General features: G+C 50.0%; 1 protein-coding gene across 1 annotated transcript in view; it reads right to left on the bottom strand.

Moving 5' to 3' along the window:
- SLC4A11 (solute carrier family 4 member 11) overlaps positions 1–18427 on the bottom strand; it is a 146302-nt gene that overhangs the window by 20198 nt on the left and 107677 nt on the right. The window contains exons 9-13 of the mRNA XM_044428340.1: positions 16387–16471; positions 9473–9598; positions 8756–8869; positions 4542–4674; positions 3328–3401 (exon numbers count right to left, since the gene is read on the bottom strand). Of these exons, the coding sequence (XP_044284275.1) occupies positions 3328–3401; positions 4542–4674; positions 8756–8869; positions 9473–9598; positions 16387–16471 (532 nt within the window). The remainder of the gene's footprint in view (positions 1–3327; positions 3402–4541; positions 4675–8755; positions 8870–9472; positions 9599–16386; positions 16472–18427) is intronic.

Genomic DNA, 18427 nt, shown 5'->3' with positions numbered 1-18427 from the left:
CTGAAGCGCGGCTCTGCAAAACAAAGCACCGTTCGGCTGCTGAGCGGGCTGTGCGACTTGAACACCTCGTCCTCCGTTCCCCCTCCCCGCAATGTGATAACGCCTCTCCCCTATCCCATCTCTTTCCTGCCCTGCTGCCAGGCCAAGCAGCTTTAGAAATTAAGAGAAATATTCATTTGATCTTTCCTTTAGAAGGAAATGTGGCCCTTGTGGTGACGGAAAGTAACAGCTCTACAAAAACGGCCCAGGGGGATAATGAGGGCCAGATTTGGGCTGTTCTGACAGATTTTGATTGGAAGAGGAAAACAATGAATTTCTAGCTCTCGTTGTTGGGAGAAAATTGTTATTTGGATGTCTGGAATGTCTTTTGGAATCATCCTGCCTGCGAAAGCTTGGTGGGGTTTGCGTGTGTGTGCAGAACACCATGAAAAAATGAAGCCACAGCAAATTAAATACTAAAAGAAAAACAGTTGGAACAGAATGGTTTTTACTAGCAGTCTAAAGGCCAATTGTGAGGAAGCCAACAAGGCATTCTGGGGTTCCCAGGGGTGCTACTACATAAAAGACCCTGCTTCAAGGTCTTCCAATGTCACTTTTCTGGGATACGGAACATGCTAACTTTTAATATGTTAAGCCAGGGATGTGCCAATTTGCTGAAATTCGCCAAACTTCACTTGGGCACTTGGTTCCACACGCTCTCCCTTTCATTTGCCATCTGTTTTCCACTTCATGTGAATGGGAGCAGGCCTTGCTTTGAACAGGAAAAGCCTTCCTCTCAAATTGGAAAAGCGTGCATTTCGAACAGGGACAAGGATGCACTGCAACGGGAGAAGTACACTGGGAAAGTGTTCATGTCCGAGCACATTTCTCCAAGTGTGCATTTATCCCCATTGATTAAGGCAAGTTACTTTTCTTCCCACCTCGCTGCTTTGCCTTCCAGGCAATCTGGGTTTTGTGATGGGCTACGTCTCTCTGAACAGCCGTTGACGGAGCAGGCAAGCTGCCACGTGGCAGTCATTTTGCGACAGCGCCATTTTCTCAAAATTCCCAACATATCCCTGACCCGGAACACTTGGAGAACGCCTGGCGTAGAATGTGGCCAAGGGAAAAGCTGGTCTTGTTCTCTGCTTCGTCGTGAAACCTCCGTGTAGAATACCATGGGCGGGACAGCCAGTTTAGCCTTCCCATACGTAGTTAAGGTTCTGAGCAGGATCCTGCTTTCTTACCACCCTTTGTTGGTTTTGCTTTTGCCCGACACACTCATACCTGTGTCTCTGTTGGTCCCACCTGAGCTGAACACCTACCTGTTCAATGAGGCCACTGGAGGACATGTGCCTGGCGCTACTGTGTGGGCACATGGGCCAAATGCAGTCCGCCCCGAGCAGGGCCTTCAGCGGAGTGGCCCCCTTTCCATGCAACTCCCCGCCTCTGGGACCAGCACCGTATCGCTTGCACTGCCTCCTAAGACACCTGAACTTCAGGAAGCCTCCCTGATCTAGGCAGCCATGGTTTATGGATATGATTTTATTAATACTGTTTTTAACTTGCTTTACTCTTTTACGAATTTTATCTTTTCGACTTGGATGCTCCAGAATGAGGAATACTGGAATAGGGAGCAGCACACAGTGTAAAAACACATACTAGAAAAACTGCAGCCTTAAAGCGACAGGGTCATGCGCTCTTCAGATCTTTTCTCTCTCTCTACAAGCTCAGAGAGACTTCTTGTGCCATGATTTGGGGGGGAGGGATTTGTTTGTTTTTTAATGCTTGCTCAGACTCATGTAATTCTGCATACTTGGGAACGCATGAACAATGGAAAGCGCTCCCTTTTTCCTAGGTGGCATCTTTTAGCTTTCAGTGTGGCCAGGACATCCACCCACCTTTGCTATGAGGATGATGATGAGTATTACTAAGGGAATCATTGATGACGTGCAAGCGTTTAATTGCAAACCACCTTGATAATCTTGGCTGGGAGGCGGAAGCAGACATGCTATTGAACCAAACATGCCAGTCTGTTTCCTGTTACCTCATTAAATGACCAAATGAACAGGGCACACCTAAGTATTCCATGGGCTGGTTTTTCGTATGTTTTTTCCTGCGATTCACAAAGAGTCACTTAGCAGGTATTGCCAGGAACTTGCTCACGAAAGCTGCTAAGGAATAACTGTGTGAGATGTGACACCGTGGGGAAAAGGGGAATTCCCTAGACCAGTGATGGCCAACCTTTCAGAGACCCAAACTGCAAGCCAGAACCCACTTATTGATCGCAAGGTGCCAACCCTACAATAAAACCTGAAAACTGAGGTTTTAGTTTTAGTTCAGAAAAAACAACTCACAGCCACTTCAAGCAAATATATATATCCTTGGCAGTGCACTGACCAGCCATGCAAAAGCTTGGAGGAGTCGTGGCTAATGAGTCACGGCACGTGACGTCATCGCCTGGCGCCACTACTCTTTTCCGAGCATGCGCATGGCCCCTGTGTGCGCTGCTATCCGATGCTCGGCTGCTGGGGCGATGCTGGGGCGACTCGGCTCATGTGCTGACAGAGAGGGCTCAGTGTGCCTGCTGTGGCACACATGCCGTAAGTTCGCCACCAATGACCTAACCCTACCCTGGTGCACACCCCTAACCCTAATATAGGGGTAAAATACCATTGAAAAGAGGGCGATTTTGAAAAAGCCTTCCTCAAGCAGCTTTTTCTGCACAGCTCAACATTTCTGCCCATTCTACACACATTCCAACCATCAGAATCATGCCAGGACACCTCGTTTTTGTAACCCTAACCCTACCCTGGTGCACAAGCGTAACCCTAATACAGGAGTAAAACACCTTAGAAAATAATTTGATTTTGAAAAAGGTTTCCCGGAGTAGCTTTGTGCGCTGTTATCCGATGCTCGGCTGCTGGGGCGACGCTGGGGCGACCTGGCTCGCATGCTGATGGAGAGGGCTCTGCGTGCCACAGGTTTGCCACCACTGCCCTAGACGGTCCCTCCGCTTGTATTCAGTCCAGGGCTCCCCCCTTCTTGCTACTCGAATGCAGCAACCACAACAACAACATGAGTAACACTTCAGAGCCACCGCATGCCATGGGGACCAGCACTAGGCTTCATCGGCCCCACAGAAGGAAGGCCAAATGCCGGCTACTTTCCTAGCCACACAACCTGCACGCAAGCCTTCACAAGCAGCTCCCCAAGCTCGTCCCGGTCTGTCATCGCAATATACTGTCAGGGTTGGAGACCCTCCCTTGCACTCAAGCTGTGCTCCGCGAACCCGGCTGCGTCGTCCTGCCCCCCACCCAAGCGAGAGAGGCAGGGCCCCCGGCTGACCTTTGGTGATCCCCTTCAGGGCGTCGAGGACAAACGTGACTGAGATGAAGAGAGCAATGATTTCTTCTGTTGACCTGCAAAACACACACGCAGAGACGCGTCAGCACCCCGGGCCGCTGCAGCCTCTGCCCACTTTGGAAGGAAGGTGCCATTAAGGCTGCAAGATGGTAGAGGGGGCCTAGGGCAAAATCACGCAGCCTCCTGACAGCGTGTGGCTACCAGTCGGAGCCCCGGCACGGACGTTCGCTAACCGCAGAGGCAGGCCTCCAAAGGGCCTGTTTACCACCTTGCAGCTCATGCTGAAACAGCACAGAAACAGAGTGAGTCAGAAGGGGCCTCCTGGGCCATCTAGTCTGACCCCCGGCTCCACCAGCTTCGCTCAAGACACGCCTACCATGTGCATGCGTAAACCGCACTGACTGCCTCTGCGGTGTTTGAAATCAGCCTCCCTGAGGCCTGAAGGGGGTTGCCAGGAGGAGGGTGGCTGGGGATGATGGGGGGGGGGTGATGGTTGATGTCACGGCCAGGCAGTGCCCTTGGCTCCCTTCCATAGGGTTCCACCTGGATGCCTGAAACCGGCTCCCTACACGAAATGCAGGACGTGAGGTGCGCAAGAGTGGAAACACCCTTGCATCTCGCATGGCATGCATGCGCGCCTCTGCGTTTGGAGACATGTGTGCGTCACGCAAAAGGGACACTGGATCAAATCCTAAGTTGGCAGAATACGTGCATTTAAGAGATGGCAGAATAAGCTGCAAAAAGGCAGCATTTGGGACCCTTTAAATACTATTTGATATCCTGCTTGTTTCCTCACATCAACTGGGACAAAGCTTAATCGAAAGAGACTGACTGTACTTTCCTAGAGAATCTCAATAAGGCAGTATTTGGCAACATCCATCCAGATCAATGACATTTCTCCCCAAATTTAGAAGGCAGCTGCAAAGGGATTTGGATTTCTCCTGTTTTAATGCAGGTGGAGAAACTCCTCCCCACTGTGTGAATGAAACGTCAGTTTCAAACTGTGGAAGGGTTGCTAGTCCTCATGAGGTGATACTGGAAACAATGAGGGATCCTCCCTAATTTCAACTCATTTTCTTCCACAGTCGAGTAGCCCCTCCCAGCACTGTCCGGCCCACCCACTCCTGGAGAATTAGCACCAAAGGGGAGGGGGTCTTCCAGTAGCTCCCAACAGCTGGAAAAGTAAGAAGTGTTACCTTTTAAAGAGCTTCATGACAAGACTGAAATTGAAGAGGGAGTACAGCATGAGGAAGAAACTGTTCCAGAGCCCAACCCAGGCGTAGAAAGCACTGAACTTCAAGTTGTAGTCGCTGCAGATTCCTTTGATCACTGAAAACAAAGAGAACATCGCATGCATACATGAAAGTCACCATGCACAAGAAGGAGGCGCAAGCAGCCTTGTTCGGACACCCAAGGCTGGAGAGGAACAGAAACACTTTAGACAGCAAAGCTTGAGTGGGAATAAGGGACGAATTTCCTCAGTGCTATTGGAGGGGGAGCGGATACGTGGGCAGAACGGAACGGCATTTCCCAAAAGAAGACATGGCTGGCATACTGAACAGTGCCAGCTCTCTGTTGCTTGGCCCACGTGTGTTCAGCTGGAAATGTGCGCAGACATACCAAAGAGGAATGTGTGGCCTGCAAGCCATCAGGAAAACTGTGGTGAACAGGCAGCACAGAAATATAATAAATAGAATGTATTTATTTTATTTATCATTACATTTATATCCTGCTTTCTCCTGCCTTGCCAGGAACTAAGCATGGTGGTCTACCCCCACTACATTTTATCCTCAGAACAACCCTGTGAGGTAGGCTAGGCTGAGAATCAGTGACTGGCCCGAAGTCACCCGGTGGACTTCATGGCTGAGTGGAGACTGGAGCCATGGCCCATTACTCTAACCAATATACAATACTGTCACACTCTCTCACACATCCACACAAATGCGTATGGTTTTGGCCTTGCTAAGTAGTTCCCACAGAAAACCGTCCAGAAGCAAATCTGAAACTAACACGTAACGGCAGGTTCATTTGCAAGGCAGTCCTTCAGGGTCGTACTTGCCATTCCCCCTGTCAGGAAAACGGCTGTGGGTCCCATTTTCTCTCCACGCTTCCCTCCAAGCCGTCTGGGCAAAGCCTCATGTGCCAGTCCCGCCTAACAAACAATGCTATTTGTACGCTGCTCCCAATGGGGCATGTTTGCAAAGGAGAGAGATTTACGTTTCATTTTAAAGCTTTATGCTTTATTTTCGGGTTTTATATATACATATAGTATTCAGTATTTATTAATTCTATTCTTCTCCTATTTTGGTCTTAATTCTGTTAATTTATTTACTGTTTTTATTGTGACTATCATTGGTCCTTGTAGCAAATTTTATGTTATGCTTGAACTGATTTATGTTGTTGGATTTTAGTATGTTGTAAGCTGCCCAGAGAGCCCATGGTTAGTGGGGCGGCATATAAACTGAATGGATGGATGGAAGGATAAATAAATAATTTTGGAAGCTAAGCAGGGCTGAGCTTGGTCGAAATCTGGATGGGTGACTGCAATGTGATAAACTGCCCAGAGCGCTTCGGCTATGGGTGGCACAGAAATGTAATGTCGTCGTCGTCATCCATCCTCAATTTATCCCACAAGAGGTTCATGAGAGAGTTTGGCTGTGGAGGTCCAGAGACGCCCAGTACAGTTTATGGCTGAGCCAGGATTTGAACCTGGCCCTCCCTGTTTCAAAACCAATGCCATATCCACCACATTCAACATGGGGAAAACAAGGTTGGGTTCCACTTGCAGACTTGTGGGTGATCTGCAGTTTTTATAGAATCAACTTTAATCGACCACTTTTCAGGTCGGAAAGGCCCCCCCACAGCTGTTTACAGCAAATAAAATCTGTAAAATTAACATCTCTACCCCGAAAGAGCTTCAATTATTGAGCAGAATAATCAAAAAAATTGTATAAGTAAGAGTTTACTGAAAACAAGCCGAGACAAAACTGAATAAAACTAAACTAAAACAACGAACTAAAATAGGGCAAAAATCTGTTAGAATGCAAGTGTTTTTGATGCTTGCCAAAAAGACAAGAGGAAGCCCACAGGCGTGTGCCGCTTCAGCCTGCCGGTTCCGCGAGGCAGCCTTGGTTGCGTGGCTGGAGCTGAAGCAGGGGTCAGCTCAGGTTAATTCAGGTTTCTCAGGGAAACAAGAAGAGATCAGCACCATGGAAAGCTCCGAGTGATGCTGGGGCTTAAAGCTACAATCTTCCACCTGGCTCAGGCTGGGGAATCCCATGGTGCTCGCAGAAAAAAGGGCCAGATCTGTTTATTGATTAACAATACTTATAGGTCATCCTAGAACTAGGTGTTCTCAGAGTGCCCGAGAAGATGAAAACAAAACAAGTTTTTAAATTCATAGAAACACAGAAACAAAGGGGCCTCAAACCCTCAAATCTCAACAATAAGACACTGCAATAAACGGTGATGCCACTAAGACAAACTCAAGATCCAAATGCAAGAGGACAGAATAAATGGCAAGAGCTTATAAGAGACTGAAGAGACTGTAGCAAATTTAAGAGGACCAGGAAATTTTTTTTTTTGCCTAGCTGGGGAAATATTCCCAGATACGGGTTGCAACGATCAAAAAGTCTCTTGACTCTCCTGTCTTGTGCAGCAATCCAGCTTCTCTACTATAGGATATCTGCATAGGATGCATGCCAGGTTGTCCTCTGGGAAACATGCTGAAGGGGAAACATGCACCACGCGAAAGCCAATGGTGACAGTGAGCTGTCCTCGTTAGCGTACCACGCTCAGGAGGTTCCGGTTCTAGCCCCCACTGAGCCATGAGGTCCACTCGGTGACCTGGGGCAGCCACTGACTCCCAGCAAAAAACTGCCCCGCAGGGTTGTTGTGAGGATAAAATGGAGAGAAGGATCCCACAGAGCACCCTGGCGGGTTATACATGCAGCAAAGCAGGAAGCGAACAATCTGACGGGGAAGACTTTCGCACACAACAAAACGGTCACGAGAACAAGCCGCAAAGAAACCTGAAGCTGGACGCTCAACGGGAAGTGGATCAGAATTATGATCAAACGATGAACTGCTGATGTTCTGCCCTGTCACGAGCTCACCCCGCCATCTGTTCTCCGCACAAAGAAACTCTGCACACTGCAGGGACGGCTAGTGTGGAACTCTTCAACAGATGCACTAGTTTTCCCCATGCAGGCAGGCAGGCAGGCAGGCAGGCAGGCAATCCCCCCGACCCCCAAGGAGCACGCATACGACCCGCAGCTTGCCCTCCCCTGCTGAACACTGCAGGAACCCCTGGACTGCAGGATCCTGCTGCACGCAGAGATCAGCTCCAACATTTGCCGTCCCCGTGCATGAGGGATGGGCCACATTTAAGCTTGCTGAAGTTCCTCCTCAGTGCATTTTTAAAGCTGCGCCTAAAGCAAACATTTCCTCACGCTCCCACTCAGTGGAGTTTGAAAAATGCCCTGTTTAAAAATTGGGTGAGATTCCTCAAAGATGCTAACATTTTCTCCACACATTCACATTCAGTTCAGGAGCAAGGTTTGCTCAAAGGCGCTTGTGAATGGAGTAAAATTCTTATGCTCTGCAGTGCGAGTTCGCCTTCTCCACTGCTCCAACCTGGAAATAAGAGTCCACAGCAGGCGGAGGCAGAACTGTGGAGGGGGCTGAAGAGTTAAAGCTGGACTGGAAAGCCCTGAGGGTGGATCAGACGGGGGGGGGGGGGCACCAGGGTTCCAGCCAGTGGCCTCTCCACAGAAGCCCAGTGGAGAGGCCCCTAAGCAGGGTGTGAGTGCCCATGTTCCCCAGCAACAGGTGTTCAAAGGCCTACCCATGTTCTCTCCAACAATGGGCGGACATTTTCATCGAGTTGTCCCTTTTTCGCTCAGTCACTGTGAGCTCAGATCCCATCAATCTATACCTGAAGCTGCAGTGTTTTGCCCCAACGCTTGCTTACACTGAACTGCGTTCGCCATTTCGCTGTCTCCTCTCCTAGTTTGGAGAGATCCCTTTGTAGGTCCTCACAATCCACTTAGGTTTTAAGCACCCTAAATAGTTTGGCAGCATGGTTAAACCCGGCCACTTCAGGGCTCACGGCCAATTCCAGATCTTTAATGAACAAGTCAAAAAGAGTCAGTTCTAATAGGTCATATCAGTTCTAATATCCTGACGTGGGATTCTAATGTTTAAACACCTCCACTGGGAGAAATTCCCATTTATTCCCACTTCCCACGATCTACTGCAACATGACTCTGAGCATAGAAAGGCGGGTGGGCAAGAAAGAGAATGGGAGAAGCAAGGAGAGAATAGGACGTGCAGTGCCCAACATGCGCAGGTGCCACTTTTCATGGTCTGGAACCTGGAGACACATGAACGCAAGCAAGCCCCGACTCACCATTGATGTACAGTGCCAAAGGTGCGGTTGTGAGGAGAACAACGAGCGGCTGGCCCGAGAAGAGCGCGTAAAGAAGCCCGCCAATGCACTGGCCCACGATGGTTTTCTGCACATCTGGAAAAAAAATGGTGGGGGAAGGGGAGGGGAGGGGAGGGTGCGTGAGCAGATGTGGTCTCCAAAACCGAATTCCTGCTGAAAGAGATCTGCATTAAGTGAAACCACCATGGACCGGCCGAGGGGCGTGATCCACCACGCACAGCTGCGCAATCTGTGCTCGACTCAGCCACCCTGTTCAAACTGGGCTACTTCTGTGGGAGCGGGCCATGCCACATCGGGCAGAATTACAGAGCACGCGTTCGGGAATGAGAGGAAAAATCTACCAGGTCACCCTGCTTCTTCCTCCTCAAACTGCAGTGCTATTTAGTTTAAAGAGCCTTCAAAAGGCTGCAACTACATGCTACGATTAACCTCTCCTTTGGGTTCCCGAGATTTTCACCCTTTGGGGAGCGTGCTGTACCTCCTCAAAGAAGGATTTGGCCAAATCTTGCACTTGTTAAACCTAAGCCGCCGCTTGGGAACACCCACTCCCATCAGTCCCTTCTGCTCAGTAGCTACAGCTCTTCTTACTCTTAGCATACAACTAGTCACAAGGCTTACTCACAAGTAAATGGAGGCCACGAGGAGAAGTCCCAGGGAAAGGGGGCAAGGCAGACTCACCGATGACCCCGTCTGTGTTCTCGTCATTCAGGGAGCCGAACGCGATGGACGGCAGGAGGCACGCGAAGTACAGAAAGATCATGGTGGTGATGTATTTCCCTATGGCTTTGTTGTTGCCAATAACGCCTAAAACAAAGCCCAAAGAGCGGCGTGAGAAACAATTCCCTCGGGACCGGCGTTCAGTCAGCCCTAGCGCTAGCATACAAGGGACAGACCTATGGAGCACTAAGCCACCCCGGGGGAAGAAAGGTGGCACCATTCCCCCAAGGAGCCATCTTGGTTGGGGCGGTGCCAAGCCATGCCAAGGCAAAATGGCGGCCACCCACAAATAGGTTCGGGGGCTGTGGCTAGTCGGAAGGCATCTCAAGCACACAGAAGCATCAGAGGTCACAAATAAAGAGAAAAAGACATCAAAAGATGCACCGGAAACCATCCAGGGAGCCATCTAGGCGGATGGACAGTATTTTGTTTATTGATTTAAAACGTCTGTATGCCGTCCTTCACTATCCCGTCTCAGGACGGCTTAGATAGTTAAAAGCAAAACCATGAAACAATTGGTGAGACAATACAATACAAGTATCAGAACCAGAAAACAAATAAATACCATCAAAACCAAATAAATAAAAGCGACTGTAAATGATAAAAAATACTAATTTTTAAAATAACAATTAAATAAAACGGCATACACATGTTTGACGAAATGAAATAAAATAAATATAGAAATCAGATGCTCTCTAGTTGCACATCTGGCCGGCAAGCCCTCTTCCTACAGCCACTTCCTGCTTGCTGCTGTTTACAATCTGTCAATCTAGAAGCTCCCTAAATTGTGCCTGGCTTCTGTCACACCTGCGAGCTCCCCCCCCCGCCCCCCACCCCCGCATTACAGATTCAGACCCTGCTGCAATAGCTGCAGATTAGATTATCAGGCAAATGTATGTAAGAGATGCGCTGTTTTTTGTTTTTAAAGGTTAAATGCTAATTGCAATTACTTGTGATGGGCGCTGTTGCCCTGAATAAATTAGTAATTTACTCAGACATGAACAAATGCACCCCGTGAGCTCAGGCAAGAATTCGCCACTAATCCAGACTCTTGCTTGGCGCATTTGGGCTTCCGTGCATGCAGAGAGCGGCAGTCTGGAGTCACACGACAGGCACTGTGTGTCGCCCTGTTCAGCGTCCCCTTTCTCACTAGCTGTGCACGCGTGGCCTCCTTGCACGTGGGCGTCATGTGCTGGTTACCTGCCATTACCGGCGGTGGGTGGTACAAAGATGGGACCACCAGGCCCAATCCCACCTCCACCCAAAGCTGGAGAGGTGGGAAGAACAGGGGAAAGCTGTTAATGAGGCCGCTTTGAGTAAGTTTTGGCTTGGGGGTGGGCAGTCCAGGTGTTCGGATGCCTGAAAATTTATGGGGGGGGGGGTAGAATTCATGCACTACTTTAATGTACACACTCTAAACCTTGTACTCAGTTCCAAACTTCATAGCAAATTCCTAACATATCCAGGCTTGCTGTAATTCTGCGCGCAATGAATGATGAATGACAAAATGCAGAGGTATCGCTCGTTCGGACTAATGCTAACTGCTAACTAGGCACATACCTGGGAAACCTAAATTAGAAGGCCAGCTCTAACTCAAAGCATGGTTTGAAAAGACTGGTTTGCCTTCTAGCTGCATGCGCTTTCATATACTAAGTTCAAACCTGCGGAGTATTTTTTTTTAAAGGTATGATCAGCTCTCTCCAGGGAAACATGAGCAGCACCAAATCCCGAGCAGCTGGTTGCCCGGGCAGTGAGCCTCAGGGGGCCACGCGTCCCAAGAGAAGGCTTAGCCAGAGGCATGATGAAACTTCCAGAGGAAAAACATACAACAGAGAACCTTGCAGGAGCTCCCCCCCCCCCCGCCCCCGGGGCTTGTTTCCCTGGACAAAAAACAAATTTCTTTTTATCTCCCCGCTGCAGAGATGAAGACACATCAGAGTGGTGCTAAAGCGCGATGAGGGTTTTTTTTGGGGGGGATGCAGATTGGTCCTTGCATGCTTTGGTTCATGCATATGGCAAGTCTTCCAGGATCCAGCCTGGAACTGGCAGGAGGGAGAGGGAATTTGTTCTGCTCCCGTATGTAAACAAACGCAGAGCAGAGGGCCAGAATGAAGGATTTCCTCTTCCTTGCAGAAGGACTGCCTGGGAAAAGCTGAAGAAGCCAGTGTGGGACCTCCCCCAGTCTTCTTCTTAAGGAAAGGACTAGGCTCTGGGGCAAGGAAGCAGAACCTGGGAAAATAAGCAGAGCGCTTGCAGGATTCCAGGGGCTGGAGAGCCGCTTGCCCTTCCCTCCCAGCAATTCCCGTCAGACGAGAGGCATGTTGGCTCCAGAGAAAACACACATGCACAGCTCTGAAGAGAAACAAACATTCCAAGCATGCAGTCTGCCCTTGCACACGAGTGACGAGGGCAGGCAGAGGCCGGTTCCTTGCTTACGGGCGGGATGCTTGTTGGAATTGTTTCCGATTATCCTCCGTGGGTGCGTGCATGGGGCAAAGGGGTGTGTGGGAGGGAAGGCTTAAAAACAAGGAATTCCTGAGGGGGGTGGCTCAGAAATTGAGAAATGAGGATGAACTTGTAAGCAATCTGATACCAAGGAGGTACTCGGAGCCTTGCTGGATCGGAGCAGAGGCCTGATGGTCCGGCTGCCCTCGTCCCACCTGGCCCGGCGGGAGGGCCACAAACGGGGCATGCAAGAGAAACCGCTGCTTGAGCAGCATGGCTTTGGATGCCGGAGGCATCGTCATCATCGCTCTTAGTCTTCTTTTATATACCACCCAACACCTGAAGCTCTCTGCCCAGTGAAAACAGCAGAAAATCCAAATACACTTTTAAAACAGAACTGAACACCCATCAAAGAAGCTAAATGCATTTAATAAACTGGAAACTATTTTATTTAGTTATTAAAAGCCTTTCTAACCTGTTCACTATAAATGTCTCGGGACGGCTTACATTCTAGAAGAAACTAGAAGTCCCCCATCTTCTAGAAACTAGAAGCCCCCAAATGCCATAAAATGCCTCAGTACAGAGGTGGTCCTAACCTGGCCCTGGAAGGGTAGCCAGCTTAGCACCAGGTGGGCCTCAGTGGGAAGCCTGCTGGACAACGGGGGCCACCACTAACGAGGCCCTCTTCCAGGTGGCCGACGAGGACTGTCGCCTCCAGGGAAGCCTTTTCCAGCATGGTGCTGGTGCCCTTCCCATGCGCTGGACACGCTCCCAGGATCTCCCAGCTAGTCCTCATCCACCACGTCTGGGGAGCGACTGAAAGAGCCACACTTCTGCTCTGCGTAGCCTGCAATGTCCCGCTTTGTCTCTCCTCTGGGAGACAAGCAAAGCTGCAAATGCACAGAGCTGCCCCTTGTTCCTAGAACCCAAAACAGAAGCCTTTAAATTCTTTTATGAACCCTTGAAATAACAAACCCAGCAGCCAAGCAGCCACCCAGTGCCAGGCATGACGAACACGGCCGCTCACAGAGGCGGCTGCACCAGCACCGATGAAATAAGCACATAAAACCGAACCCTGTAACCTGATTTTCCTCAACTTGGCGTCCTCTAGCAGTTTTGGATTTCGCTTCCGAGACAGCCTGGCCAGTGGTTAGGAAGGCTGGGAACTGGAGACCAAAACCTCCAAAACTGGAGCCCCCGTCATTATGCACAGGCTAAGGCTGGCTGATGGGACTTGCAGTTCGGCAGCACAGACGAGACCACGGGTGGCTCGCTCCCAGTTCAGAGCCCTACAACGTCCATTCGCATACCTTTTATTCATTCCACTTAGACATTTGCTATACCGTCTATTCTGTTTGTAGAAACTCTCAAGATGGCTTCTAATTTGAATTTCAGGCCAACAAGAAGAGGCAAAGCACTGCACGGGCAACCACTCCCGAGGCAACAGGCCGGAGCGTGTCCCTTCCCTGCCCGGCAATCTGTTAAAAATCCACCTTGCCCCGTTTGCTCTCCGCAGTGCTTTCGAGGACCACCAGGCCTCTGCTCAGCGGCAGCGAGGAAGCGGGAGACTGCCTGGAGCCCCGCCGAAGCTGCTCCGAGCATCCCAGAGGAAAAGAGCGACGCGAGGGCGATCAATCAAGGGAAGTGTCGAGAAAGTATCGCAGGCATGTGCGCCACAATCTGCTCCAGACATTTATGAAACGGCCGCTTTCCTGAGATAAATGTCTCATTTACAGAAGAAATTATTGCCTCCAGCAGACCAGGCATTAAATTGTTCCTACTGCTATTTCCGCCGATGAGCGGCTCCTAAGAATGGATCGCCGCGAGGCAAAAAGCAGGAAAAACCCTCCATCTGTCACTCCCGACTGAGAAGGCATTGGGACCTGCTCCTTCAGAACAGCCTCACTGCCGGATCAGGACAAGAGTCCTTCTGGGCCAGCAGGCCGCTCACACAGCAGCCAACCAGTTGCCCATGGGGAACCCACAAGGCTCCTGCCCGTGTCCTCCAGCAGCTGGTGCATCCCACCTCTGACACTGCGAGAGGCACATTACCATGAGGACTAGTAGCCTTCTCCAGGAATTTACCGTCAGGCAAGATGGTGACCATCACTGCACCTTTGTAGCAAATTTCCCTGTTGAACTACATGCTGCATGAAGAAATTCTTCTGTTTCTATCTCCTGCTATTGGCCTTCATGGGACAATCGCAGGTTCTAGAGGGAAACCCCTCCCTGTCCACACCGTTCTGGATTTTGTACACCGGTGCCGGGCCTCCCTGGATGCATCCTTGTACTCACCCCTGGAGCCCTTCCTCACGGGAAAACTGCTCCAGCCCCTGGATCACTTGGGTTGCTTTTCCCAACTCTTCAAGGGGCAGTGACCAGAAAGGTGCACAGCTGGTGCTACAGATCTGATGAGCACAGAATGAGCTTGGAAGTCCAACTTTCCGTTCCTTTTCTCACCTGGAATTTGCCCTTTTCATGGCAGCTGCACCCCACATGGCTCCGTCATCAGCCTGCAGTTCCAGCATCTCTTCCTCGATCCGTCCCGGCCAGCTTGTATTCGAAGCTGGGATGTTTCCCTCCCACATGAACTCTTTGCCACTTTTATGCCCATTCTTCCAGTTTGGAAGACTTTTAGAACTCTCTGCAATCCCTTTCCATTTGAACTGCCCTGGATACATCGGTGTCGTCAGCAAACCCGACTGTTTCACTGCTCAATCCTAATTCCGGATCGTTTATGGACAAGTTGAAAAGTGCTGGGGCCAAGACAGACCCTTGTGGGACGCCACTTTCCCATCCTTCCATCCCATTTATCCAGTGCCGATTCAGAACCATCGCTATGAAAGCATCTGCCCCGGACAATCGAGGCAAGGGATGAAGAAGGGAAGTTTATGGACTGGCCCTGCGGAAATGCTGACAGAGAGAGCCGCATGACTAAATACAGGCGAGAGGCACTCGTGGTCTTTGCACCCAACAGCTGACTAAACAAAATAAGATAAGATAAGCGGAATGAAAGGAGTCCTTGCTGCTTCAGACCAAACATATAGCGAGTGTCCCGTCTTGCCACAATGGCCATCCAAATACCTCTGGAACGCTCTGGCCAGGACACCAACCTACCGGCCCGTCCCCACGGTGTGCCCCCGAGTGCACGGCACCGAGGGGGACCTGCCTTCTCCACACGGCCGCTCTGGGCAGCCACTGCCACAAAGGTGCTAATTTCTGATTGTGCAGGTGGTATCAAGTCCGTGCCAACTGGGCACAGGGCCTGCGTGACTCTCTAGTTTTGGTGGATTGCAACTCCCATCAGCCCCAGCGAGCATAGCCAGTCCTGAGGCGTGAGGGGACGTGAAGCCCATCAACATTGGAAGGGACACCCCTCCCCACTGAGTGCTCTGAAAACCATGCCACAAGTTGCTCACCTGAGTCCGACCCCTCACGCACTCTATCCCCCCCCACAAGGTCAAGCTACGCACCTCTCCTTAGAGACCGCTTCTTGGCCGGTGCCTTTGAGTTGCACCGTAGAAAAGCAAGCCTTGGACTTCCACTTCGGGAGAGAAACTGTGCCTTTCCAACTCTTTCTCAGCCTTCGCCTCCCCAGTCCAGGTGTTTTAAATGCACCTCTAGGATTTTGCTTGCGATATGGAGTCGTGCATGCATGCAGAAATCAGTAGGTTGCTTGTGGACCCCCCCCCCTGCCCCCCACCAAATCCAAGGTGGCTACATGCGGCGCGACAAGAATGGCAGCCTTCCATGACCTGATAAGAACACGCTTTATGGGTGGGGTGAAAACGAGCGCCCCACACAGTGCCTTCCAGGGAGGGGCTGTTTCTGCCACCCACTACGGGAAAGCGCTCCCCAGTCACGAAACAGCCAAGCGCACTCGGAAGGGTATTCCCCCCACCCCTGCCCCTTTAGGCCTGTAGGTGAATCAGGTAACTTGCAGATTTAAGGGCCAGCCAAAGCAGAACTTCCCTCTGGAGCAGCCTCTTCTGGAGGGGGGTTTCTTACTCCGGGGAAAGGGAGTCGTGTGCTCAAGCAGTGTGCCACTTGAGGGAGTGGCTATTGGTGTGCCAGTTCCAGGAGAGAATGGCTGGTGAGGCACAGGGGTTCCCCAAGACAGTGCTCATTTCAACAACACGACTATAATATGGACACTTTTAGGTCTCCTTCCCACACAGAAAGCCCCGCCACACTCTTCTTGTGCATAAAAACCTATCTCTGCACAATCCACCAGCGCTAGACCAGTGCGGTTGTGCAAAACGCCAGCTGTGGCAGAGGACACTGGGCCCATCCATGCACCCACCAGCGCCGGTTTTTCTTTGAAGCGACAGAGCCGCTGCAGTGATCCCCAGGGAGCTCTCCATAAACAGGACACGGTTCTGTGAGGACGCCAAGCAGGCCGGTGTTTCCATAAACAATTGCTCACCTACCGTCAGTGAAGTCCAGCGCGTACACTGGAAATCTTCGTGCGATGTCATCAAAAATTCCCTTGCCAACATTGAAGAAATCGTGGAGCTTAAAGAAAGGAAGGAAATGTTATTCCAGTTCAAAAGTGCTCATCTATTGTTGCGGGAAAGAGAGAGCTTGCACCAAGGCAGCAAAAGACTTTCTTTTAAGAGGTTATTTGCTAGAGTCATTAAGTAAGACAACAATGCACTTGGAAATTTCTAGACGGACGGCTTTTCAAAATAGCCAGCTCATCTCGGCACAATCCAAAGGTGACCTGCACAGTAAAAGTAACCCCGACCCCAACCCCGGTATGCCCTTCATTTGCAAGCACACAGGCCAAGAGTCAAGTTGTCTGTGCCTTCTGGTCATCTCCCAACATCCAAACTTTTAAGTCGAGAAAAATGGGAAAGGCATGCTTTATTTCACCCCCTGGGAAGACACCAAGAGCTGCACCGGTTGTTCATTCAGAATAAAAAGATGCCTTGTAGAAGAGAGAAACTGGCTTTGCCGTGCTCAGAAATCCCCGCTCACGGGTGCTGATCTGCCTCCTTTGCAGAGTTGCCTCCCTCGGACATTAAATCTTTTGCACGGGGATGGCTTACATGACCATGTTAAATATGACCAAGTTAAATATGCTTTGCAGCCAATTCCTGAAAATAGGCCATAAACACCAGATGACTGACCAAACAAAAATGTGAAAAGTGAATTATTTTTAATCTTTCCGTTGTGGTTTGAGCTCTCTCTATCTGAGGGCAGCACTCACAAAGATCACCAAGTCAGCCCTGCAGAAAACCCTGGCTCCTTCGTGGACTCTGCCTGTGTGAACAATGGAGTTGTGTGACACTCTCATTTTCTCACCGTTGTTTATATTTTTTCCTTCTGTGTATAATGCGGATCCTTTTTCCCTCAGTTCTAGTTCCCCTGAGCATGAAGACCAACTTTCAACCAAGCTCTGTCCTGATACACAACACCCACATCTCTGCCTTTCTTTGAGGCCATTTTACAGAAAGTTGGAGGAAAGGCAAGGGGTCTTCTCTCAGGACCCTGCAGGTCCACAGGATGTCCTTGGCATCACTACCAAGCACACCTCAGAAGGTAGCCTTGAAAGAAGTGCCTCTCCCAAAGATCTTAAGATTCACAGGGGAGCAGAAAATCTTTCAGGTACCCTGGTCCCAAGTCACACAGTAAACCATAGTAAAGAAACCTGGGTATTTTCTAGCCTGTTTTCTTCAAACTAGAAAGTATTCTTCAAAACAAAGTGGTCTGTTAAACAAACCAGCTAAACAGTCCATGGTTTACAGTTGGTTTAGTATGAAACAAAGCAGAGTTTGTTCTAAAAAAGCAGTTGTTGGGTTGAATGGAAGGACAGGCTGGCTTTGCTGCAAAGGGAATTGAAGCCCAGGAGGAGGAGGTGGGGGACCACGGAGCAAGAGCTTCGGCTCAGCTTGTGTGCAACCTTAAATCCTGGCTTAGCCTTGCATGCAAACTCCCCCAGGCGCACCTGATGCCAGCACTTAAGTATTTATAACGGAGATGCATTTTTTGATCAGTTTTGTGTTCAAAGTGGAAAGGACTCTAATGAATGCATCGTGACTTCCTAAGTTTGAAGGCTGCATTTGGGCTTAATGGAAAACAAAAACCTTTTAGGAGTCGATATGTAAAGGTGAGGTATTATGAAGGACTGGGAATGGATTTCTTGGGTATACAGCAGTTCTTACTATGCCTTCAGTGTTTTTTCAATATTCACCATATCAAGCACACGATCGAGCCATGCTTAAGAAGTGCAAACGGAAAGTCTCCTGTACATTCAACTGCAAAGCAGAAGCAAAACTCTAGGTCTCCTCTCCGAGCATTTCGAGCATTTCTCCTGCTGCGTCTGCTTCCGGGAGGGGGCAGGGATGCGCACACTGCCCTTCCAGTGTCTGATTCTTATGCATTTTAATGCATCCATACAAGGACACAGACTTTGTCAAGATCATGACAGCACTCGCTGACATACGAGGGTCAAATGAGCTTTGTTTG

The sequence above is a fragment of the Varanus komodoensis genome, unplaced genomic scaffold (assembly GCF_004798865.1).
Source record: "Varanus komodoensis strain SLA01 unplaced genomic scaffold, ASM479886v1 scaffold2, whole genome shotgun sequence".
Lineage (NCBI taxonomy): Eukaryota > Metazoa > Chordata > Lepidosauria > Squamata > Varanidae > Varanus > Varanus komodoensis.
Note: the sequence above shows the minus strand (reverse complement) of the source record. Positions and strands in the feature narration are given on the sequence as shown.